The sequence below is a fragment of the Dermacentor albipictus genome, chromosome 3, assembly GCF_038994185.2.
Source record: "Dermacentor albipictus isolate Rhodes 1998 colony chromosome 3, USDA_Dalb.pri_finalv2, whole genome shotgun sequence".
NCBI classification, from domain to species: Eukaryota; Metazoa; Arthropoda; class Arachnida; order Ixodida; family Ixodidae; genus Dermacentor; species Dermacentor albipictus.
Window position 1 is genome coordinate 183,072,621 of NC_091823.1, and position 26,912 is coordinate 183,099,532.

Genomic DNA, 26,912 nt, shown 5'->3' on the forward strand with positions numbered 1-26,912 from the left:
GGTATTCAAATTTCTGGATATTTGCACACCCCTACTAGTATTTCATTTCCAGGAAGCTTATCTCCAAAGTGCACCTGTAACCTTCGAATTTACAGCTGCTGTTCTGTGATACAGTTTGTTATGGGGAGGGGTGAGGCGATGTTAAAACTGAAAGGGGGTGTATTAAGGTTGGATGGCAGGCGGAAGGTCCGCACAACGGGCATAGCAAAGACAGTCTCAGCCAGCGTCAACAGCAACAGTGTCCCACTGCTGTGTACGTTGCTTCATCCCCACTACAGTACCCCGGCGGTGAAGGGAAGCCATCCTGGCAACTCAAGGTGACGTGAGAGTAAGGGGGTCATGATATGGCTTGAGGTGGCTCACGTGGACCAACTGACGGCCAAGACAACGCGTTTAAAAAGATGGGTTGATCAGCTCAATAACACAGGTGACAATAGATAGGCACTTGACGAAGCGATGTGGGCCTTGGTACTTGGGGGCAAACTTAGGAGCCAGGACAGGGCAATGAAACGGTGTACGAAGCCAGACTAGGGAGCCGACGGTGAAAGCTTTTTCAGTCAGATTGCTGGTCATGCGATCTTTTTGGAGGGCTTGGTTGTCCGAAGTAAAGGAGCAGGCAAGCTGCCGACACTCTCCAGCATACTGATGAGCAAAACGAGAACAAGGTGAAAGTGGACTTGTCTTTTTCAAGGCCTTGAAGAAGACAGGTCCACTTGTCGAAACGGCTCCTGCTTTCACCTTGTTCTTGTTTTGCTCATCGTCTCGAATTTCTCTCTCCCGCCTTCCGCCTGTTTTCAGATTATTCAACCATTTCAGAAACTGGGCTGAATTCGGAGGTGTTCGGACGATATGGCACAGTGGTGTCCAGTATGGTGCATGGTTCGCGGCCATATAAAAGAAAGAATTGGGAAAAGCCGGTTGTTGACTGTGTCGCGGTATTATATGCATAAGTGACAAAGGGAAGAACGACATCCCAGTTGGGGTTTCTGGAATGTTATCGATGGTTCTATCCGCTGTCCGTCGTCATCGAACCTTGTGTAATCTGATGCCATGTAAGCACGACGCAAATGGTGTCGAACTTTCTGGAGGAAGGGCGGGCACCAGCGATTTCCCTGGAATGCTGGATGGCTCGTGTATAAAAGCCAACGTGCTTGACCGGCAGATTTGATTTTCGCCGATCCCCGACTGTGTTTGCCGCTGTCGTTGTTTGTTGAGTGTAGCCTACTTTTGAGGGCACAAGTTCACTCAATAAAACGCTAGTTTCGTCAATCACAGTTTTGCTGCCTTCTTCACTGTCACTACTACAGTCGCCAACTATTTATTCGGACCTCACAGGGACTGCGGAAATGTTCGAATAAACAGGTGTCCGAAAAAGCAGATTAAGAAAAAAAAAAAAGAAATCCTTTATTTCCACGCACTTATTCGGGCTCGGCAGTAGGCTTGAAGAAATCGTGAATGCGCCGTTGCACGCTGTTCTGTTTACACGCAATCAGATAAGCCTGAATCTCTGAGAGGGTCGTACGGTCACTATAGACGGCTGAAAGCACAGTCAATGCTTGTACACGCTCTGCATGTGATGGCAGTGTAGCACTTGGTGCGTCATCTTCCAACTCAGAGTCATCGTTCGGCGGTGCAGCAGAAACATAACGAATGATCTCGTCGTCGTCGAGTTCTGTGCATGTCAGCACCTGTGAAACTGTCAAATGAGACGGTGTCCGGAATTGCAATGCAACCGCTGCCCAGGTCTCCGCATATCATTTTCGGCATCAGTAGGGAGCACATCAGAAGGCGACAAATCCTAGGCCTCCCGGCACCCGCTTGCCAGCATGCCCCAGCGCAGTCTGCACGGGCACTGTCGGCATCATTAGACACTTGACGTGATGTTTCCGTATGCCGCGTTGGATCACTGCAACCTTGACACAGCACCCGAAGCAAACACTACCGCGCTGTCATGCCGACACCAGTTGCACAAACGAAAAACGTGGCCTACTCGCAGCATTGTGCACAAAGAAAGAAACAAATCAGCTGCTGGATTGTCTTGACATGGCTTACTAAGCTGGGGCCGGAACTGCTGTAGCCATGCTATCGAACCAGGCAGAAACGATGATGAGTGGGGATTTGCAGTAGCGCCACTTCGTGGGGCAGCAAGGAGGCTCCGTTTAAAACAAAAATGGCATTCAGCAAGTCGAACCATGCACCGGTCAGAGTTGGTGCATGGTGCTCTCTATCGGGTTGGCTCAAGGAGTGCCCGAAAAATCAGACGAGAGGTTGCAAGGTGTCCGAACTTTCGGCAGTTGTTATGCATTATGGTCTATGGGGAGAATGGCGGTGCCGCGAAGCAGATCGAATAATCGAGCATGTCCAAATTTTTGGAGTCCAAAAAATCAGTCCTCAATGCAAACATGGTAGGAGACAAGCACCGCTCCCAGTCTGTCTTCCTTTCGAAGCATAACGCTCTTAACACATGCTTTATAATAGAGTGTAGCGTCTCTACGGAATGGGACTGTGGATGGTACACTGTGTTATATATATATATATGAATTAGCCTTACCCCACATCATTCTAGAAAGGTTGTTGTCTGGTCCCTAGTAAACACAGTGTCTTGGTCGGACTGCACTTCGGTGGGAAAACCAACTCGTGCGAATATTGAGAGGAGTGCATTAACTATTTCCACCAAACTAAGTTCTTTATGAGGAACTGCTTCGGGGAACTTAGTGGGGGGGCACATCGCTGTCAAAATATGACGATATCCCGAGGTTGTTGCTGGAAGCGGGTGTACTGTGCCACTACGAGCTGGTGAAAGGGCTCAGTGATGGTGGGCGCGAACTTCATCGGTGCTCTTGCCTTTTCACCTGCGCCGCTTTCTTGTACACGTTTGAAAAGCCGACGTTCGATTTCGCCTCACACGATTGGACTAGATTGGCCTAGGCCGCGATATCGGCGATGCCTGGACAATCGCGTGGGGCGAAATCGAACGTCGGCTTTTCGATTTTGTACAAGATAGCGGCCCTGGCCTCCCCATGCACTGACATGTGCCGCAAGTTCTTATGAATTGCTCTGTGTTGTTGAAACAACCTGGCCAATAATATTCCTGTAATAGTCGATCCTTAGTTTTCTTGACATATAAGTGACCAGCCCAAGGGTTCCCGTGCGACAAGTGCAAAAGACCCTGTCGATAAGCCTGGGACATGACCAGCTGGTCAAATATGACACCCATGCGATCTACATATTTCCAGTGCAGTAGGCCACCTCTCTCGTAAAAATTACACTTTCTGTGCCACACCTTCGTTTAGGTTGTCTTGTATGTTCCGCAGGCTGAGGTCCTTACTTTGCTCGGACTTCAAGGCTGTACTGTCTATCTCTAACAGCCACTGTGACACTGACGTGGAGGACTGGTTTACATCTTATGAAAGGGTGAGTGCACATAAGAAGTGGGACAATGCCGTGAAGTTCCCCAACATCATATTTTATCTGAGTGGCATTGCCGAACTCTGGTTCCATAATCACGAAAGGCCGTAGGCAATACAAACAAATCTGGCTATGGCTCTTCCAATAACTCGACTGCTTCCACTATCAGGACCTCTGCCTGCTGTTCCAACGTGGAGGCATTCTCAATCTCCACTTTCTAAGGTTCGCAACAGAGATCCACCTCAGTGCTGTTTCTGCGACTGCTTTTGCAGCTAACTTACGAGCTTTCGAAATCATTAGTGTCATCACGCTAGCCTCCCCGAACATTGGCCCCTTCTCGCGCAGAATCTGACCCGACCTATGTGAAAACAGGTAAAGGTACTGCGGAGCAAGCGTAGGCCATACGGCAGCTTCTGTCTGCAGCGTGCCAAAAGGACCTTTAGTAGATACCTTTGCAACTGGAAGACAAGCACTGTGAGCTTCTACAGCTTGTTTAATCTAGGCACATTCACCCGTGAACATAAGAACCATGAACCACGTCCATAGTAGCCGCGGAGTCGCACAGCGCATGACATGGTTTCCCGTTTACCTCAAGGTCACGCATGTACGGTTCGAGCAGCTTCATGTTCTTTTCATTGCAACCGACCGATAAAAACACTACCTTTGCCTTGTTACATTGTACAGCAATGCGCTCTGGTTTGTGACAGTTGTAGCAAAGAAAGGGTTTCCTCGCTTCCAATTTCTTTTGCTGCAATGCCTTAACTTCAGAGGTCCCTTCCAACAAGGAAGTACAGTGCAGTCCACTTATAACGATACCACATATAACGATATATCGGTTATAACGATGGGTGGACATGAGGTTGTCATTTTATGCATTAAGTCTATGGGGAAAAAAACCATTTATAACGATAGGTTATTCACCGCATATCAGACATAACGATCAAAATTTTGCCGTCCAGATGGCTTTTTCCATGCAAAATAATCGTAACATTTGCATTGCTTATTTCCCTGAAACAAAATTTCCCTGAAAAGCGCGCCACAAGATGGCGCTAGCTGCTTCATGCGCGTAAATCCCCTTAAACTTCGTAAAGTAGTGCCACGCTTTGAAGAATGCCGCCTCCTCCTCGCGCGCTCTGGCCGAGGCCGCTATCGCGTCGCCATTGGCCTAATAGCATCACGCGGGCCCTAGCGCCATGCATCAGTGCCATTTTTGCTAGAGAAGCATCTACAGAGTGGCGAGGAGCACATGTTGGCGCCATTGCTACACTCGAGCCGTGTAGGTGGCGCCGCGGTCAAGGATGGAGCGTGAAAGAGAGGAGAAACGAGGAGGAGTGCAGGTGGAGGAGGAGAGTGTCGCTACTTTACGAAGTTTAAGGGGCTTTACATGTGTGTCGGCCACAGCCTCTCCGAAAGAGAGAGAAAGAAAAAAAAAAAGCGACAAGCAATGCGGCGCGGTGGCACCCGTACTGCACTCAGTCTCTCTCTCGCGATAGCAGGCCGACGCCAAAGAAGCAGCGCGCAACCAACGGTACAACCCAGTTCGAAGATGGCGCCGACAAAGCGTAAAGCTGTGTCGCTTGACACGAAGATGGATATTTTGCAGGATTCTCGACGCGGCTTCAAGGTGAGCGGCCTCGTGAAGAAGTATGGGCTCGCCCAGTCGACGATATCAACCATCTTGAAAACCGGGAGCACTGCGATTGTGAAGGCAGGAGCTATCAGCGGCCATACCGATCAGCGGAAAAGGGTTAGAGACCCTTTTTACACTGATGTTGAAGAGGTGCTTTACCAGTGGTTCATCACAACCTGCGCGCATAATGGCCAATACTTGCCCCCAAAGTGAAAAACTTCGCATTTACAAAAACGTGGTAGGGGAAGCGGCGCCTTTGGACACAGAGGCAAAGCAGCAGTGGCTGCAGACAAACCTGCCCAGCACGCTTAAGCGGTACGCGGAGAAGGACATATATGATTGCAACAAAACTGCTCTGTTTTTTCAAATATTGCCATCGAAGACTCACGCTCTTAAAGGAGACCGATGCTCCGGTGGGAAGCACTCGAAACTTAGGGTTACCGTGTTGCTGTACGTTAGCATGGGCGGGAGCCATCGTCTCAAGCCTTTCATGATCGGACGATCAAAGAAGCCAACGTGTTTAAGAATCAGCACATCCCGGTCCGCAGCAATAAGAAGGCGTGGATGACCCGCGACCTGTGCGAAGAATGGCTGCTCGAGTTTGACAGTATAATTGAAGGCCAAGGAAGAAAAGTAGTGTTGCTACTTGACAACTGCAGCACACACAGCGTTAACGCGAAGCTAACATCTGTTGAATTGATGTTTCTGCCTCCGAATACTACGGCAGGCCTTCAGCCGTTGGACGCTGGCGTGATCGCCAACATTAAAGGTCCTGTATCGGCGGCACATGCTGGAGGGGCTAATTTTAGCCATTGACCACGCAGCTCTTGGCACGTCGGGTCATGCAGATGGGCCCCCTGACCTGAAGATCAGCCCTTTGAAAGCCGTGCGCTTCGTTTATGGTGCATGGTATGAAGTAAAGCAGTCAACCTTACAAAAAGGCGGGCTTTGTGCGTCAGGACGAACTTCCCCAACCCACTGAGACCAACACGGTGGAAGCCGTTGACATAACCAAGCTCTGGGAGCTCGTTCCTACTGGTGACACAGGTGGAGGAGTTTTTGACTGCAGACAGTGCTGCCTCGTTCTGTGATGAGGTCACTGACGAGGCGATCGCCGAAGATGTGCTGTCTCGACAGATGGCAAAGTTGTGCGACGGTGGGGACGGCAGCAGCGACAATGACAATGAGATTGACAGTGGCTCCTTGACCCCAACCACGATGTCCACGCAAAGTGCACTGTCGTCGATCGACTCCTTAATTGATTTTATGCATGCTAAAGGATTGCCGCCAGTGTTCGTGCAGCAGCTGGAATCCATGCACACCGCGGTTGTGAAGCTGCCGCAAGAGCAAGTGCAGATTTCGGACTATTTTGGCACGCCTAACCCTTGACACGGTCATTGGCGCTAGAAATAAAGTTTGTTTTTCAGAGCCTACTTTCTACATCATCTATTCTTTAGAGCAAGTAGCGAATTCGAGTTCAGAGCTGCAAAGGTATGTTCCGCGTTTTTTTTTTTGTAACTGCAGTCCAGATATAGCAATCATTGGTTATAACGATCATATTTTTTGTCTTTCTCGATATCGTTATAAGTGGACTGCACTGTATTTCATTTCGAGGTAGCCTCTATCATAGGCTCGCCCTTTCTTTTCTTGGTCCTGAGCTTTGGCCTGCTGAGCGTGAAATTGGGATTGCCTTTCCAACCATCGCTGACTTTGCGAACCCAATGAGTCACAAATTCCTCGGCTAGTTCAGGGGCTCTGCCTATCGTGCTAACTTCCGACCTATCTTGAACCCAGCACCTCAGATTCTCAGGTCACCCGTTATAAAATTGTTCAAGTGCAAAGCACTGAATGACCTTCGCATGATCGCCATAGGCTTCTTGTTCCTTGAGCCATTCCTCCATGTTTGACATCAGCTTATATGCGAATTCTGCATAGGACTCATTCCTAGCCTTTTCCATTTTGCAGAGCTTCCACCAGAGCGCTTCCACTGACAGCCTATACTTACTCAGCAAACTGGACTTTATCTTATCATAATCCTCAGCTTCCTCTCTGGTTAAGCAAGCGATTACGTCCGTTGCCTAACACGATAACAGCATGAGCAGACGCTGTGGCCACGATTCACGGGAGAATCGTTGCTTCTTGCACGTCCACTTGAAGGTCACCAAGAAAAAAACCTCTCCAAGCTTAAAGGTTTTACTCTGTCATCTTTAACAATATGTGCTCTCCTGCATTCCATTTCAAGCTCGACTCGCTTCAATTCAAGTGTGTGCTCCCTTTTCTAACGTCCTTTCTGTTAAAATTATGGGGTTATACGTGCCAAAACCACTTTCTGATCATGAGGCACGCCGTAGTGGGGGACTTCCGAAATTTCAACCACCTGGGGTTCTTTAATGCGCACCTAAATCTAAGTACATGGGTGTTTTCGCATTTCGCCCCCATCGAAATGCGGCTGCCGTGGCGTCCTTTCTGTTCTCTGTGTTCCCGTTCTTCCCGTTCTTTACGTTCGCATTCTTCTTGTTCTCTATTTTCTCGTTCTTCATGTTCTTTCTGTTCTCTATGTTCTCGTCATTCACATTTTTTCTGTTATTTACGTTCCTGTTCTTCATGTGCTTTCTGTTCTCTAGGTTCCCATTGTTCACATTCTTTTCTCTAGGTTCCCATTATTTACGTTCTTTTCGTTCTCTAGGTTCTCATTATTCACCGTTCTTTCTGCACACTATGTTCCCTTTCTTCACATTCTTTTTGTTCTTTATGTTCCCGTTCTTCACTTTCCCTATGTTTGCTCACATTGAGGAAAGCTTGCACGGGGCACTGAAGCTTTCCTGAATATGCAATCACGGGTATAAGCTATTTACACGATGTATTTACACGATGCGTATATATACAGCAGCACAGAACCCCGAGAAGCTGTTGCCACTTCGTCGGCTTTACCATCGATGACCTTGTCCTCTTTTCCACTGTAACAATATGAAAACGCTTGAAAAGCCCCTGTGTACCACAAATCATAAATCTTGTTTCATTGACTGCAGGCGCAACATTATCTAGCAGATACCCCTGAGCTGTGGAAAAACTTATAAAGGGCAAACGGGACAGTGTTTCGATGACAGAGCTCATCAGCACAGCAGTAACCTAAGGAATGACAATGGAAGTCATTTAGCAGGACATTGTAACAAGTGTCCCTGCACTCCCATATTTGAAAAGACAAAATTCACAGGGAAAGAAAAATTTAAGAAGGAAAGGGAAATAACAGAGGCTTATTACATTAGAAAGGAAGGAGATAAATGTGTAAGCGCTCCTTCTTTTGCCTTGTTGAAAAAAGAAATAGCTTTTTTGCATGGAAGATTATGATGTAGCTGATTTTGCAGATGTCTCTGCAACTGGTGCACGCATGCCTATGGTGGAAAAGGCATAAAATGGCTGGATAATTTCAAATAAACTTTCAGTTGGCAGTCAGCACTTGTCTATGATTTTTGTTTCCTTGTGTCCCTGTTTTATTCGTGCTGTTCAACCTCAGTTCTAGCTACACAACTGCGTCGAAACAGCCACTAGGCAAGACACATTTATTGCAAGGAAAGCTGGCAGAGCAGCGAAATCTCCATGGAACTACTTACACAGCAGACTCCTCCCCGACCACGAAGAGGCCATTCCAGTGTGGGGACAGCACCATCTGCCGGGCAGGGCCTCTCACAATGGCCGACACTGGCACCAGGCCTGCACAATCAAAAGGACATGTTTTCACAGGAAAGAATCTGACAGTTACTGCACTGCACAAATGAGCCATCTCGCGTACAACAAGTTCATCACAACATCCTTAATTTCCCCTGTGCATTTCTTGACATCATTGCCTGCCCGCTTGTTATGGCTGTTAGTAACAACAAGATGAGCCCTCCCCTGATGTTTTTCCCGCATAGCGCGTCTCCTGTAGTGCGGCTTCGCCGCACATGCGGCGGTCCGAGTGGTACAGGCGCAGTGCGAAAAATGGCGCTAGTGTTGCGCTGCTGCGGGGGTTACTTGGGTGCGGGAGAGACAAGGCGCTCTCTCTTGGCTTCGAGACAGCAAGCGGGACGGACGTGCTGCACGTGCAGCAACCCTCTTCCCCGGCGGGTCGCCGAACAGCGCGGACATTCCGCGCGCGCGGCGACCGATGCATCTGCGAGACCACCTCGCGTGGCCGCCTTTGAACGCACCACGATTCGCGTGACTATACACGCGAACGACCAGGCGTTGGGATCCAGCATGGAGCGAACATATTCGCTCGCTCTGCGGTCGCGGTGAGTCGGACTTCTAGATTTGACGCGCGCCCATCGGCATGTTTTGTGGATAGCAACTCGGCTAGCAGGCATTGATGTATGAAAGGTGCAATAAATGCCTTTGTGATTGTTTGCACTACTGTGTTGTCGTTCCTTTGTCCCAAGAGTACGGTGTGAGACTCCCACATCAGACCCCACAGTACGCACCCACAGTTACAAGAAAACCATGGGGCTAGAAAAAGCAGTCATTAAGCCATGTCTGGATGCAGAAGAAGCAGCAGAGTTAAAACATTATTACAAAAGCATGATGAATTATTCTACGACCTACCAAGAAGAACAAATGTTATTTAGTGCAAGTTAGAATGCACCATGGACGCACCAGTGTACGTCAAACAATACCCATTGCCACTCGCAGTTCAAGAGTCCATTGAGAAGGAAGTTGATGAGATGTTAAGTCAAGGCATCAATGAGAGGTCTACATCAGATTACAATGCACCTCTGGTCGTTGTAATGAAACCAGATGGCTGTAATAGGCCTTATGTAGACTTCAGGGGGCTAAACAGTGTATTAGTGTTAAGGGTTCTACTTAAGTTGAGGACGATGCAACGAGCTATGGAAAGAAGAATGATAGGTGTAACATTAAGGGATAAGAAAAGAGCAGATTGGGTGAGGGAACAAACGCGAGGCAATGATAGCTTAGTTGAAATCAAGAAAAAGAAATGGGCATGGGCAGGACATGTAATGAGGAGGGAAGATAACCGATGGCCATTAAGGGTTGCGGACTGGATTCCAAGGGAAGGGAAGCATAGCAGGGGGCGGCAGAAGGTTAGGTGGGCAGATGAGATTAAGAAGTTTGCAGGGACAACATGGCCACAATTAATACATGACTGGGGTAGTTGGAGAAGTATGGGAGGGGCCTTTGCCCTGCAGTGGGCGTAACCAGGCTGACGATGATGATAATAGTGTCCGATTCTGAGCCAATACCAAGAATGGACATTGCTTTTGCAAAGTTGGCAAAAAGAAAGTTCTTTTCAAAGATTGACTTGGCGAAGGGGTACTGGCAAATACCCATGAAGGAGACATCCAAAGAAAACATGGCATTTTCAAGTATAAATGGGCTATTTAAATTCAAGTACATGCCATTTCGACTAAAGACAGCCGCTGCAGTATTTACAAAACTCATGAGAAGAGTACTTTATGGTCTGGGAAATGTGAAACATTAAATTGACTATATTTTAGTCGTGACAGACACTTGGGAAGAGCACCTGGAAGCATTAGAAGAATTATTTTATAGGTTACAGGAAGCCAAGATGACCACCAAGCCAAGGAAGTGTGAATTTGGTTTTCATGCGGTGTCATTTCTGGGACACAAGTTAGGCATGGGACGCATATTGACGAAGGAGGAAATGCTAGAGAAGATCGAAGAACAAGAAAGTATTACAGTCTTTTCTGGGTGTTCTACAGGGACTTCATTCCACATTATGCGGAGATAGCTGATCCCCTGGTGGAATTAAGGTGCAAGCAATACAGTGAAATGGACAAAAATGCAGGAGGACTCATTTGAAACACTCAACCTCCCATTCTGCTGGCACTCAACTTAGGAAGCGAGCTTGTTTTGCACACAGATGCATCAGAGAAAGTGCTTGGGGCGGTGTTGCTACAAGAAAAAAAAAACAGTATGTTGAGAGGGTACCGGGATGATGCCAGGTGGCGTAGAGTCGCAGGCAAGAGACGGTAGGCAACTGTGTAGTGTAGCGTAGAGTTGCAGGCATGGGACGGTAGGCAACGGTGTGTGGCAGGGAGGGAGAAGATGGAAGGCATGTGTGCACGGTCGGCATGCGAGGAGCGCGCGACAGCGAACTGAGTGAGTGAAGTAACTGGCGGAGCAAGCTGCTTGCAGTGCGGTGGGACGGAGCGCATACTGCGTGTGTGTGCGTGCACCGAGGATTTCCCGAAATAAAGAACGAGCTTGACAAGTGGGGGCTCGTCTGACTGGACCTAACATGAATCCTAACACGAATCGCCTAACAATAACCTAACAAGAATCGTCTAGTGCCACCCAGCCAGTTGCGCAGCCTCTCCTGCCTTCTTCGATCGTCCAAGGACTGTTCGCTTTGACCTCTGGGACCACAATGGAAAAGGGAGAGACTCGTGGCTGATATAGCTAAAATTCTGCGCACAACGCCGCTCAATGACAAAGTTAGGCCTGAAGAGACAACTGGCATGGCTAGGTCCAACGAGACAACCGGTATGACTAGGCACGACGAGACAACTGGCGTGGGGCCAGACTTTCTAGAGAAGTACTCAGAGTACTGCGATATTGCAGGGATCCCCCCTGACCGCCGTTTGCAGTTGCTTCCAGCAGCATTGGAGGGGTCAGCCAAACAATGGTGGCACTTCTCAGGTGCGCACCCCGAGTGGCAGTTCTTTGCGTCCAAATTTACGGTGGAGTTTAACACCGCCGACTACAAGTTTAAACTGAAACCAGAGCTAGATCAGCGCACTCAGCATCCAGCAGAAAACCTCAAGAAGTTCATTCACGTCATTGCTGAATACTAGGACTGTACAGTGGAGCCTGCTTCTGATGCCGAAAAGGCAGAACACGTGTGGAGACAAATGCATCCAACATTTCAAGGCCTAAACGACAGCATGAGCTTCGCAAACATGCAAGAAATGACGAAGGCGGCGGGCCCTATCGTGGAACGCACTTGGCATTGCCTGCGCTATACACCACCGCCACCACTGTGTATTGCATAAGCAGCAGCTGATTTAGCCTTTGTCTATTCATCTCCGCACACCACTGCAATGTCCAACCAAACCCTCCCAGCCCAGCAACGAGAATGGCAGCTGCAGCCTGTGGCAGTTTCGGCTTTTGAGTGTCCGCGGTCAACAACGCTTCACGCTGGTGTCCCGGAGTGCCTCACCTGTGCCGTTCGCTCGTGCGCCGAACACAGGGGGCAACTACACTTTCTTGGTTTTCTTCTTTTTGCCAGAGCTATGTCACGATGTGGTCGTTGGGCGGGATTTTCTTGAGGTGGCAGGTATTTCTCTCCACATGGGCCTTGGCAGATGGTCACTCCACTCTGACCCATATGGGCTCGTCAAATTTAAAAAGGCACCAAAGCGGCCTTGTGCGTCAGATGCTGCACACCGACCCCTATCAGTCTGTAAGACAGCGTTGCAATGCGATAAGCAAGGTCAAGAGCCTGATGAAAACACGGCCAGCTCTCTACAGACACTTTTTGCAGATGTGCAGGATGTGTGCCACAATACCACTGAGAGTGGCGAGTGTAGTCTAGAGAACCTTTCAGAGGAGCAGAAGCAGAAACTTAATAGCATCCTTGCAGACCATAGCCATATTTTTTACCACTCTGCCAGTTTGCGAGCCCCTGGTGGTTCACAAAATAGAAAACGGCAGCCACCCACCAGTTATATGCAAGCTGCGCCCAGTTATCAGCTAAAACAGAGAAATTCTTGATGGGTGTATCCAAGATTTGCTGGTCCAAGACCTCATTGAGCCCTGCTCCAGTTGCTCGGCCAGCGCCCTTGTATTAGTAAAGACGAAAACTGGAGGATATCGCCTTGTGGTCGGCTACAGACTAAGGGTCTGTAGCCGACTGCAAGTTGATATCATTCACATCTGTGCATTCACATCTGTGCCAGTATATCCCATACTCCGCACAGACTGGGTACTGGCTCAGCTTGGCTGCACTAGGTGGATCACGGGCCTCGACCTTGCTCAGGGCTTCTTTCAAGTGTCGGTTGCTCCTGAAGATGTACCAAAGACTGCATTCCTATGCCATAGAGGAGTGTTTCAATTTAAGCGTATTCCATTTGGGGTAGCAGGTGGGCCAGCAACATTTCAGCCTCTCATGGACAAAGTCTTAGAAGGCATATAACACGACTACTGCATGGCATTTTTTGACGATGTGCCCATTTATTCAGAAACTTCTTCAGAAACTTCAGAAAAATAAAAAAATAAAACTTCTGAGGACCACCTACAACATATCGATGAGGTACTGCTAAGAATTGGCTCTGCAGGTCTGGCAATCAATCCCAGCAAAGTTACATGCTGTGAACAGGCAATGAAGTTCCTTGCACATGTAATCTCTCCAGGCAGATGTCAACCTGACCCAGACAAAGTGCGAGCAGTTGTACAGTTCCCATTCCCTAAAACAGTCAAGGAGCTCCAAATGCTTTTTGGGGCCATGTTGGAATCTACAGAAATTTTATCCCCTGGTTTTCTGACAACGCCAGACCCCTGGCAGCTCTCCTGAAGAAAGGAGTCCATTGGGTTTGGGGTGCCGAGCAACAGACAGCATTCGAGACTCTGAGGCTAACGCTGGCAGGAGTGGTGGCTGTGGTGCTTGACCTGAATGGGCTCTTTGTGATTGAAACAGATGCCAGTGGCACTGGCTTATCGGTAGTGTTGTTGCAGGAAGTCGAAGCTGAACTCAGGCCTGTGTCATTTATAAGCAGGACCCTCAGCGCTGCTGAAAAGAACTATGCTGTCCAAGAATGGGAATGCCTCGCAGTGGTGTGAGCTGTCGATAGATTCCGACCATATGTAGAATTCACATCATTTGAGGTGCATTGTGAACATGCATAATTGGCTTGGATGTTTACAACTGAGCAGACATCGTGCAGAGTGTGACGTTGAGTGTTGAGATTACAAGCCTTTAAGTGTACCATAAGGCATCGTAAAGGATTGGCCAACATCCTAGCAGATGCTTAGTGCATCTGCTGGGATTCCCACTGATCCCTTTTCCTGCTTCCGAATCTGGTCAGCCTTATTTGGTGGAGGACTGGTTTCCAATCTAATTGCAAGAGCCACAACAAACCATTCATTTTGAACTGGCAGCCCCTGTTGACGTGATTGATGTGTCCCCACTCAGCGACACTGCAAGGTTGCAGTTGGAAAAACGCAAGGATCCACTGCTGCTGCAGCTGCTGCAATACTTAAAGTCGGGCCTGCTACCTGGTGATGCTAAAGAGTCCAAGAGGGTACAGGACCTAGCTGATGACTGCGAAATCTCGAACAATGATATCCTTAGGTACACGGTCGGTGAACGTAAGGTCGCTTGGCTTCCCTAGCACTTACGGGGCATGGCACTCAAAATAGAGAATGACCACCCCCCAAGTGGGCATTTACGCTTTTTTAAAACTTCGAAACGTGTGAAGAGCCGGTTCACATGGCTCGGTATCTGCTCCGATATCTCCCGTTGCACCTGCAGCTGTCAGCAGTGCCAGGCTTTCAAATGCCACCGGCAAAAACCAAAGGGACTGATGGACAGTTTATGGGCCACCCACCCAATGCACTTAATGGGCCACTGCCCATAACCCCTCGGGGCTACAAGTACATCCTGGTGGTACTGGACAAGTTCACAAAGTTTGTGGGGCTTTTCCCATTACATGCTCCTACCTCGAAATTGATCACCGATAAAATGATCTATGTTTTTCACCGGCATGGTGTGCCTAGCTCAATCTCTAGCGACAATGGCCAACCATTCATAAGGAAACTGTGGAAAGACATTCTCCAGCAGTGGGGAATCAAGGAGAGCCACACAGTCCCATACAGACCAGCAGGACAGACTGTGGAACGCCATAACGCAATGGTTAAACAATGCCTAGTGGGCTACTGCACTTCCCACAGGGACTGGGACAAAAGGCTGCCCGAAGTTGCGTTTGCAATGCGCACATGTGAAAGTGTAGTTACTGGGGTTTCGCTTGCCATGTTGTGCTATGGGCGGGAACTACGGAAGCCTTGGAGCTATCACAATCCGGCAGCTGGCACTGAGGTGCCCCCTTCTGCACCTCACGCCGTAGCTGCTGAACTGGATGTGTACCTTCGAGATGCCGAGGCCTTTGCACAGGACCACCAAATTTTGGCAAAAGCCAGCCAGGCAGAGTATTACAACAAAAAATTGGAGCACACTTAAGCGTCACCTTCAAGTGTGGAACGCGATAGTGTTATCGCACCCCGTTCGCACTGCCCACTCATTCGCTCGGCATGCTCTTGAGTCACACAAAGACGAAACAGGCGCCTGAGCAAGCGGAACGAACCAAATAACTTGGTGTGTTGGAGGGAGAAACGATCTACGCAAGCCAAATGTCGTGATTGGCACAGACAGCCAGGCCGCGACATGCCATGAAGACGGACGCGATCATGGGGCTGACGCCTCGATGGGATCATCCTGTAGAAGCGGGCGAGTGGCGCACCAGCTGTCGGGGCACGCACACACACGCGGTCTGTGTTTCATCCGGCCGCACGGCACACGGCTTGCTCCGCCGATTACTTCATTCACTCAGTTTGGTGTGGCGTGCTCTCGGCATGCCAACTGCGCACACATGCCTTCCATGTTCTCCCTCCCTGCCACACACCGTTGCCTACCATCTCGTGCCTGCTACTCTACGCAGTTGTCTACCGTCTAGTGCCTGTGACTCTACGCCACCTGGTGTCGGCCCGGTACCCTCAGAGTTGTCACCGACACGGAAATGGAGAGCCAGACGATGTGTTTGACATGCCGGATGACCATTTTGGACGGCATTTTTTACTTTTGAAGGAAACGGTACGGTTGTTGTGCGAGGAACTGGTGGGTTAACTAGAAGCAGAGCAAGCGACGGAACTGTTGGCAGAGCGGAAGGTGTTGTGTGTGCTGCGCTTCTTTGCCACCAGGAGCTTCCAAGCGTCCGTAAGGAGTGAGGAGACGATCCGTGTGTCGCAGTCGACGTGAGCGAGTGTGTGTGGCGTGTGGCAGAGTCTGTCATGAACGCAGGGGCCCGTAAAAAGTGGGTCCATTTTCTGAAGATGTCCGAGAAAAAGGTACGTGAAGGAGGGTTTCCTTTGGCGTGGTGCCATTCCCAGCATTATCGGATGCGTGGACTGCCATTATCACACCCAAGGGTGAGCGCGAGGCTGCATTCACGGGCCGCAAAGGATACTACGCCCTAAGCTGCATGTTAATAAGTAGACCTTACGTCTTCTTCTAGTGTCGATTCTTTTTGAGTTATGTTTGACAGTTATGACAGTTTTGACATTTTCCTCAGATCTGCAACATAGACATGAGGATCCTGGCCGTGGATTCTATGCGACCGGGGTTGGACCACAACTTGTTCTTCTGGTGAGTGACTTACAACATCTGTGAGCAAAAAAGTCAACTTTAGTGCGTTCAACATGGTCCTGGAAATGCGAAATGGCAAGTTCCCACTTCTCACGTTCCCTGGAAACTGCCTGAGATGTGCGGAGATCTCCGATAAGCTTGAGATGGGTATGTTTTCTATTTCGAATTATCGATATATCGAACTATTTCGTGATTCCGTTTGAGTTCAGCATATCTGGGATATACACTGCACTTTGCTAGTGCTATCAATACTTCACTGTTGTGGCGGAACCGCGACCTTTTTGTCACCGAAATTTGTTTTCCGATTGCCTGATAATTCGGAAATTCTTACGGCCCCATTCACAGAAAAAAATCTGTCAGCAACTGTGCTTATTTGCATAAAAGGTTTAAAATTTGTTCTATTGCTATTTGACGAAATTTTGATATAAAAAAAATTTCGATATAACAAAATAAAGTGACAATTTCACTGCCTTCGTAACATTGAGGTGTTTGCACAAGCTTAGTAAAATGGCAGGACAATCTTTTGAATGTCTCTATGGAAATTATAATGGCAGGTTCTGGCCCAACAAACTCACCGGGCCTGTGCAGGTCCCACACCTTTGCCGCTTGGTCTATGGCTGCCGTGCAGACATGACCCTGGGGTGTCCAGCCAAGGCCCGTGATGGCACCCTGGTGGGCCTGCCACACCCACAGGGGCTCCTCCTCCTCCCTGCTTGGTACCACACGGAACACGGCCACTCGTCCTGTGTGCAATGCAGTGCAGGGTCGCAGAAACACATCCAAAACTTGAGGCCCTCTCAGTGCCATCTTTCCCAATGACATTCTTTTTCAAATGCATAAAAGAAGTGCCATGAAGCACCGACTCCATCCACAAACATCTTGTAGCCAGGCAGTGGTGGGGACACACCAAGGGCACCAGCCACATTAACAAGGAGTCACCAAGCAAATCCACTACCTTTCTGCCCCGGCTCAGTATTCGTTACATTTCTGATACTACAGCCAAAACTACTTTAACAATATGCAAGTGCCAAGAAAATCCCATTATGACCAATAATTGTAGTGTTGTGCGAATAATCAAAACTTGGAATATTCGATTCGAATCGGTTAGTATTTGATCTGATTCGAAAAAGGCTTACTATTCAGGATATTCAAACTTCCTAAAATTGCCGTTGTCGGTTTTTAAAGTCAGCTTCGCCGCAATAGTCATGTTATGAGGAAAAGTTTACAAACTGTATTGCAATGAAGCCTATTTGCTGTGCAATGAAGCATTTTAAAAGTAAGAAGGTGCACTCTCACGGAGCCTCAGCTTGTTTCCAAACTACACATTTGATCAAGGCTTGGCAACGTATTTATACCCTCATTCCAAGGTTGAGCCCCACCAGGATGCTTCACTGGTGAACTTGAGATAGAGCCCAAGGATAGAACACCAAGGAACCCAGATATTGTCGTCAACAATAAAAGCTCCCGACGAAGCTTTTTCCAAGTCGGCACTGTGAAAAGACTTTGATAAGCCCATCAACCGGCAGCACTTGCTTGTGGCAGCTGCTGTCAGTGCCACAAGCATAGGTTGAATGATGTTGTGCATGATGAAATTTCGGGCCAAAAAGAAGATCCACTTATGTGGCGGTTTAAGCATCGTGCCAACAGGTGGCTAGGCTTGCGAAGGGATACCTGACAATACCAGACACAAGTGTGTCCAGTGAGCAGCTGTTCTTGGTGTCTGAAGGAATTGTGAGATGCAGGAGGCTGTTGCTTCTCTACCAACATGTCAAGAGGCTTTTCTTCCTTTATGATAACGTTAAATTACTGCAGTTATGATACTGTCAAAAAGAAGTCTTCTACTAGAGAATTTTGTGGACCACAAAGCACAATTATCCTGGATGTTATTTGCAGTACAATAAACTTGCCTTTCACTTCATACCTGGTGGGTAAAAAAAATATGGCACTTTTGCAACACGGTTTTGTATACAAAAAATGTGAGAAAAATAAAATGTGATATTTGACATCCCTAAATAATTCTTATAATTCTTTTAAGTATAATAATTCTTATAACCAGGTTATGCAAAAAAAAGCAAAGGGGACAGGCATTTAAACAGTCTAATTAGACAGAAAGGAGTACAGCTGAACCCACTAATAGCATTACTAGTTTTAACAATACTTTGATGTAACGATGAGCAGCTGCCCAACAGTGAAGTTCTGTGTGTTCTATGGGTAAAATAAACTGCTTACTACAATGCTCCCATGTTGTCTTATTGGCTATAACAAACAAATATGGCTACTGGGTGCCTGTGCTGAAAAGAAAAGGAGCGCAAAATCCAAGAAAAGAAAAAAAAATGTGCCCCTTCGCCACGCTGGTCTTTGTGCCATGCACTCCACACGGCAAGCCTTTTTCAAGCCAGGCATTTTAGCAGGAAGTTTTGACATGTCGATTTCGCGCAAATTGTTGCGGCACCAGACGAGGATGTGCGTTGAGCTGGTAGGGCAATAGCGACCAGAGACAAATGTTGTCGTTTTCCTACAGCATAGCGTTACTTTAAAACTGCGACCTTTCAATCTCTGCCTCTGTGAAGGGTCGATACAGTTTAGTAAAGTCTGCTGCTGGGCTAGTTGGTACATGGCTTTTAGAAATGGTTTTAGGTGCAAAAAATAAGACACAGAAAACAGAATGAAAGACATGGACAAGCTATGTTTTATGTTCTATGTTTGGGTTGCCTCGATACTCGTCAAAGTGCGAATGTACAGTTATGTTCCGTTCCATTCCGAGGAATTTCTCCTTCACTTGTTTGATAATGCCTTCCTCTTTACTGGATGGTTGTGTATGTGTCTCTGCACTTTCTGTTTTGTGGCACTCTTGTTCTCCTTCTTCGCTACAAGTCTTGAGTACCGCCCATGTGTGCTTACTGCTTAGGGTCCCTTGAAGCATGTTACATGTTTCATACCAGTTCTTTCTTTCAAGTTGTTCAGAGTACTGTTGTGCCTCCTTGGTAACCTCGGAAATTCAAATTTTTAGATTGCCTTAACACTGTCACAGGAATATTTAGCAGCAACATATGAGGAATATTGAAAAGCAGCGCAGAGCTGTGTTGTGGGAAAGCATACTGAGTGCTGGCAGCACACCTTATAAGTGACTGTGTGACAGCAGGCACTCTACAGCTGGCATGTGCAGTGAGCAAAGAGTACTAAGCCACACAGCGACTCATATTTATGCCCTTGTAAAGGCACCAGTTTAACGATCATGATCTTATACGACTTGGTACTGGGGCTGACATTAAGGAAACAGACACTGCGACCAAACATCTGACCGTTACTAATTCAATGACATTCGCTCAAGCAGTGCGTGTCACTGATTGTTAGCACTGGTGGGCAGCAATCACTTGACGGTGCTACACAACGCTCTAACGACACCGCTAGAAGATTGGTTATCTTTTAACACTGCTGACGACGATCATTTGCGTTGAGTGGCAGCAACGCATGTTTGTGCGGGAGGCTGCATTCGCAAATCTTTTCTGTGGAGACACTTGTAGGATTATATCACCTGCGTACACTTTTCTCATTTCTCCTGAGAATAGAATTGCTCGATCACTTCACCCCGTCCGAAGAAAAACACAGCAACACAGTACACGAACACACTCACCACTAACAGTAGGCACCACACTTTGGCAAATTTTCCTCGTCGTAACTTCAGTTTGAAGCAAAACGAAACACCATAGAACAAAGGCGCAGGATGCTTGTTTGCAGCGCTGTGTCGCCGTGGGATCCCGTTTTCAGACCAAGTGTAGTGCAGTGTCAGCGATGCTATCTGCAATCTTTTGTTGCCGAATCACGGCTCAGAATAAACGCATGTGGCACGAATGGTGCATCGTAAGCTCGCAATATTATTTCCAGCATGATCGACCATCGCAACAGTACGGGAATTCACTCTGATGAGGGGCAGATGCACATGACTGACGTGACTTGGCTCAGTTGGAAGCAAGGGCGGCCATCTTCTCCATCAGCGGAATCACCGGCCGTCTGGGTCATGAAGTCAGTATAGAGTGCGTGCCGATTGGTGGAGGCTTGTATGCAGCTGCCTTGGAGGAGTAAAATGCCCCTTTTTTCTAAAGTTGTACCAGACTATTGATACCTGTATCGCTCATTCCTACCTGTAACCTGCGTGATTCACTGCTCAAGCTACGTGTTGGAATACTGCTGGTAGTACTTGAGCTCAAGGTTTCCACAAAGAACTGCAGCATTTGAAGTAGCCTGTCAGTATCGGAATGTCCCAGTGCGAACCTGTGCAGATGCGATGTCATGGGGACGTTTAGTTTTTTGGAGTGTCGGTACTCAACATGGAAGGTGAGCGCCAACCCAGTGGAGCGGACCGACTGACTGAGATGTATACAATAGTACTGTAGAAGCTCATTCATACGTATTGAAAAAAAAAAAAGAAAAAAAATGCAAGGAAACATGTATTAACTGGGAAAAACGTACGATCCAAAGTAACTAAAAAAATCTGTGCAACTATTGTTGACATCTACGTAATGCGAAGGGTCACGCAGATCGTTGCAGCACGAGACGAGATGCCAACGCGCGTCGAGCTCGTGGTGCTCCCTGAGCCCGAGATGCGATTGGTTGTTTTCCTTTGCATGGTCTTTAAGAGGGCGATGAGAAACCAAAAGGAAATCGAGCTGGAGGGCGATGCAGGATGCCGCGGAAGTGAAACATGATGCCCACATCGCGCTGCCTGCAGCAGGGAACGGCGGTACGTATGGAATGTCATCTACTAAAAGTGTGCAGTATGCTACCAATGGCACTACACACCATGCACTGTAAAATAGATAAGTGAAGAAGTTTATTGCAATACGTTTAGTGGTGATAACTGCGAATGCGGCGTGCGACGACTCGGATGAAGATTTGCTGGTACCGGAATAAGAAACTGTGCATACCGTTGTTTTCACGTGAAACGGGCAGCTATATACTGTTCTAGACTGCGTGCGCCTTGCACCATTTCTTGTTCACGAGGGATCTAACGGGTGGAAAACGTATCCGATTGCTGTCTGCAGCAGGAAACAGCAGCACATTTCAGCTATCATCTATTAAAATTGTGTGCAATGCTTTCGATCGCACCACGACAGATAGGCAAAGATGCTTATAGCAATAGGATTGCCAGCGATAGCTGTGAATCCTGTGTGCGACCACACCAAAAAAGATATGCTAGTACCAGAATGAGAAATTGAGTGCAAGCTGGCATTTTCATGTGAGATGTGAGGCTATATACTCTTCTCGACTGTGTGTGCATCATGCCTTTTCTTGTTCGCATGGAATCTAGCTGCTGGAAGACGTGTACGATTGCAGTCAGCAGCAGGAAACAGCAGCACATTTCAGTTATCGCCTATTAAAAGTGTGCGCAATGCTTCCGATGGCACCACATGCTGTGAAACAGATAGGCAAAGATGCTTATTGCAATAGGATTGGTGGCGATAGCTGTGAATGCCACGTACGATCACCCCGGAGAAGATATGCTGGGACCAAAATGAAAAATTGAGTGCGTGTTGACATTTTCGTGTGAGACAGGCGACTATATACTATTGTCCTTTTATGTGCCTCGCGCCTTTTCTTGTTCACACGGGATCTAGCAGCTGGAAAACGTATGCAATTGCAGTCTACAGCAGGAAATAGCAGCGCATTTTGGTTATTGCCTATTAAAAGTGTGCGCAATGCTTCCGATGGCACCACATGCTGTGAAACAGATAGGCAAAGATGCTTATTGCAATAGGATTGGTGGCGATGGCTGTGAATGCTGCGTACGACCACCCCGGAGAAGATATGCTGGGACCAAAATGAAAATTTAGAGTGCATGCTGACATTTTCGTGTGAGACGGGCGACTATATACTATTCTCATTTGCATGTACCTCATGCCTTTTCTTGTTCACATGGGACCTAGCAGCTGGAAAATGTATGCAATTGCAGTCTGCAGCAGGAAATAGCAGCGCATTTTGTTTATCGCCTATTAAATGTGTGCGCGATGGCCCCATACACTGTGATACAGATAGGCAAAGATGATTATCACAATAGGATTGGCAACGACAGCTGCGAATGCCACGTACGACCACCCCAGAGAAGATATGCTGCTACCAAAATGAGAAATTGAGTGCGCGCGAGCGTTTTCATGTGAGATGGGACGGGCAAGTATCACAGTGAAGCTGTCATGGCGGGCGACTACATACTGTTTTCAAACACGCCTGCCTCGCTCATTTTCTTGCTTACATGTGGTCTAGCGGCTGGAAAGCGTGTCATACACGGCAACACTGCCGTGGCAAAGTCACCGACTTTCCCGCTCCTTGTGCAGGCCCTGGCTGGGTGCTTTTGGATCAGCGCTGCTGCACCTTTCACGGTGGATGGACGCTGCCAGCTTGCATCGCCTTTGACCTTGCTGGATTGCATCTTAGGCGCACCCTTCGGTGATCCCGTCACATCGCGGCTGCCACACGTGGACTATGGCTACAGCGCATCATCGACACGCACTGTGATGTCACCTGACTATCTCGGACCTGCTGCCTTTCTGGCTTTAAGAGGGACGCCCGTTTCAGCAAACACCAGTGGACACGGCAACACTGCCGTGGCAATGTCACCGACTTTCCCGCTCCTTGTGCAGGTTGGTATTCGAAAATATGGCTTTCGCAGTGATTTTCTATGCTTAGTCGTGTTGCCGTGTCCACATACTCTCTTATGTTGTATATCCGAGTGTTTTTCCGTTGCTCGTTTGCTAATGGCCCGCTCGGGAGATGTTGAAGAAAATCCCGGTCCTATCACTGAAGAAATGTTTAACGAGATGATTAAGACACAGAGGGTGGTCTTGGAAAAAGTAACTCATATTGAAAAAAATCAAGCGTCTTCTGAGGCTCGAGTAGAGGGCAGGCTTTCGAAAATAGAGGAAAGATTAGAGATCTTGGGCGAAGCCCCAACCAGGCTTGCTAACCTTGAGAAGTTTGCCAATGAAACTAAAGCTGCAATGACAACTCTTGCTAAAAGAGTTGACTACTTGGACCTTAATCAAATCCTGACAGTAATGCTCTCGTCAAACGAATTGACGACCTTGAAAATCGTTCGCGGAGAAATAATCTCATTATCAGAGGGATAAGGGAAGATGTGAATGAAACTGAAGAGGCATTACGTAAAAAGGTCAATGTTGATGTTTTTCATGCAGTCTTAAAGCTAAAAATTGATTCAGTCGAACGGATTCATCGCTTAGGAAAGCGACAGGATGGTAAAGATCGGGCAATCATTTTGAGACTCTCAGATTTCCGTGATAAAACCAAAATCCCGCGAAACTGCTTTATGCTCCGGGGCAAGGACATCAGAATTAACGAAGTCTTTTCTAAACGAATTGTCGAGATCCGCAAGCGGCTATGGAACTTGCGGGGATGCGCGACCCTCGCGCCTCCCCTGATGTTTTTCCCGCATAGCGCGTCTCCTGTAGTGCGGCTTCGCCGCACATGCGGCGGTCGGAATGGTACAGGCGCAGTCCGAGAGATGGCGCGAGTGTTGCGCTGCTAACGCCGCGAGGTTACTTGGGCGCCGAAAGGAAGGCGCTTGCTCTCTTGGGGGTTCGAGAAGCGAGCGGGACGGACGTGTCGCACGTGCAGCAACCCTCTTCCCCGGCGGGTCGCCGAACAGCGCGGACAATCGGCGCGCGCGGCGACCGATGCATCTGCGAGACTGCCTCGCGTGGCCACCTTCGAACGCGCCACGATTCGCGTGACCGTACACGCGAACGACCAGGCGTTGGGATCCAGCATGGGGCGAACATATTCGCTCGCTTGCGGTCGCGGTAAGTCGGACTTCTAGATTTGTCGCGCGCCCATCGGCATGTTTTGTGGACAGCAACTCGGCTAGCAGGCATTGATGTATGAAAGGTGCAATAAATGCCCTTGTGATTGTTTGCACTACTGTGTTGTCGTTCCTTTGTCCCAAGAGTACGGTGTGAGAATCCCACATCAGACCCCACAAACTCTAGTTCTGAGGAGAGGAAAAGGGGGATCAAGGTGAAACTTATGTTTGACAAGATGAAAATAAATGATGTGGTGTATGGTTGGAATGAGGCTACCAATTTGAGGTACATATGTAAGGCACCTTTCGAAAGAGACGACAAGCACGGTAACAACGAATGACGACGTTGCAGTGCTTCTGAACAATTCAAGATATTAAACATAAATGTAAGAAGCATTTTAAATAAAATAACGGACATTGAGGCTCTAGTACTGAAACATGAACCCGATATTCTGGCAATTACCGAAACATGGCTTAAAAAAGACATACTAGATGCCGAAGTCACGCCTCCAGGATACAAAATCGTGAGAAGAGACCGCGAAACGAGACGAGGAGGAATCGCCTTGCTAATTAAAGAATGTATATTGTTCAGTGTTCTCCCGCATGTCACTGATGTCGAAGCTCTTTGGATTAAAACCAAACTTAATAATCGTACAGTATTCATTGGTGCTATATACAGACCACCAAACTCTCCAGTGAATGTGCTCATTAAACTGAGAAGCTTTATGGACGCACACCTAAAGCATGAAGACAATATTATTTTATTAGGAGACTTCAACCTTCCTGGAATTAATTGGTCGACCCTTTGTGCAGAGGGAAATGACGTCCCTAATTGTGAACAACTACTTGAGATCACTTTTTGTTATGATTTGACTCAGGTCATCTCAGCTTGTACGCGTGTGGGTCCAACTACTTCCTCAATCCTTGATTTAATATTCTTATCTGGTCGGTTGCTCCCATTTGTTAACATGTGTGAAATTGTTGAAGGTCTCTCTGATCATAAAATGGTTATGATGTCACTAGATGTGTGTGCTAATATCATGCGCGAGAACGAGAAACTCCTGATCCCAAACTTCAAAGCCGCCAATGACCTGGCAATACTGGAACATCTGGAGCAGTCATATTATTCTTTTTTGGAGTTGTGCAGATCATCTCGTACTACTGAAGAACTATGGAATTTTTTCCATGATATGACTACATTTTGCATACAACATTTCATTCCTGAACGTTCTAAACGTGTAGGAAAAAGAAACCCCTGGGTAACTTGGGAAATAATACACACAAAAAGAAAACTTAAACGCATGCGAAAGGCTTGCACCCTCCGTCCTAGGATCGAACAGAAACATCACATTCATCTTTTAGGTAAAAAGCTCCGGCATAACCTGAAGACGTCTAAAGATAACTTTTATAAATCAACACTGAAACGATTTTTCAAAGAAGCCCCAGATAAGTTTTGGAGGTACTTGAATCCAACGGCTAAGTCGTGTAGCATGCACACAGACAAGAGTAGCCAGGATCAAGCGGAGGCATTTAACTCCTTCTTTTCCTCAGTTTTTACCATCGATGACGGTATTTTGCCTACCATCAATGATTATGCAGACAGACTTCCTATTCAGAATATCAAGATTACAGAAGAGGGCGTTTTCAATCTCTTACTTCACGTTAATATAAAAAAAAGGTCCTGACGAAATCCCCAATGAATTCCTTTATAGATATGCCGAATGGACATCCAAGTTTTTAACACTAATTTTTCAATCATCCATTTCTAGTGGCTCGTTTCCCACTGCCTGGAAGCGCGCAAAATTGTGCCTATACATAAAGGTGGCCCAACCTCTGGCACTAGCAACTACCGACCGATATCGCTCACGAGCACCTGTTCTAAAATGCTAGAACACATTGTGTCAAAGCATCTGCTCACCTATTTAGATGAACATAAATTAATTTTTCCAGGTCAACATGGCTTTCGCAAAGGTTTGTCCACCGTCACTCAGCTTATTGAACTTGTGCATGACCTTTCTAGCACAATTAATGCCCGTGGCCAAACTGATATAATATTCTTAGACTTTGCAAAGGCCTTTGACAAGGTGTCCCACAAAAAGCTTTTACTTAAAATCAGTGTTACTTTCAAAAATTCTTCCCTTACGCGGTGGTTCACTTCCTACCTTGAACATAGAGAACAATATGTTCAATTGGGACATCAGCAATCTAGTTTATCTCCCCTGGTATCTAGGGTACCCCAGGGTAGTGTCTTAGGGCCCCTCTTATTCTTAGTTTTTATAAATGATTTGCCAAATGACATCACTACCCAAATAAGAATGTTTGCCGACGACTGCATATTGTACAAGAGAATAGAGTCACCAGGTGATCAGGCCGACCTTAATCTTAACTTACAGGAAATTAAGAACTGGTGTGATCGGTGGCAAATGCAGCTTAACCCAACTAAATCGGTTTTTATGTCCATCTCTAGAAAAAAGAATATCTTAAATTTCCCATACAGTATCAACTGTCATGAGCTTGCTGGAGTTAAATGACATAAATACCTAGGTCTTATATTTACACCCGACTTGCGTTGGAATCTTCATGTAAATGAGCTTTGTGCAAAAGCTAACAAAGTATTGTGGGGGCTGAGACGTAACTTGCACTGTGCCTCCCCTGAAATTAAAATTATAGCTTACAAAACCTTGCTAAGGCCT

The 26,912-nt window shown here is 47.4% G+C and overlaps 1 protein-coding gene and 1 pseudogene across 9 annotated transcripts in view; one reads left to right on the forward strand and one right to left on the reverse strand.

The window, feature by feature from the left end:
• Positions 1-26,912, reverse strand: part of LOC135918099 (uncharacterized) — a 703,603-nt gene that overhangs the window by 110,825 nt on the left and 565,866 nt on the right. For all 9 annotated transcript variants that reach the window (XM_065451754.2, XM_065451756.2, XM_065451757.2 and 6 more), the window contains 2 exons: positions 16,985-17,152; positions 8,650-8,749 (listed from right to left, as the gene is read on the reverse strand). In XM_065451754.2, the coding sequence (XP_065307826.2) occupies positions 8,650-8,749; positions 16,985-17,152 (268 nt within the window). The remainder of the gene's footprint in view (positions 1-8,649; positions 8,750-16,984; positions 17,153-26,912) is intronic.
• LOC139057107 (tigger transposable element-derived protein 4-like) lies at positions 4,955-6,427 on the forward strand (annotated as a pseudogene).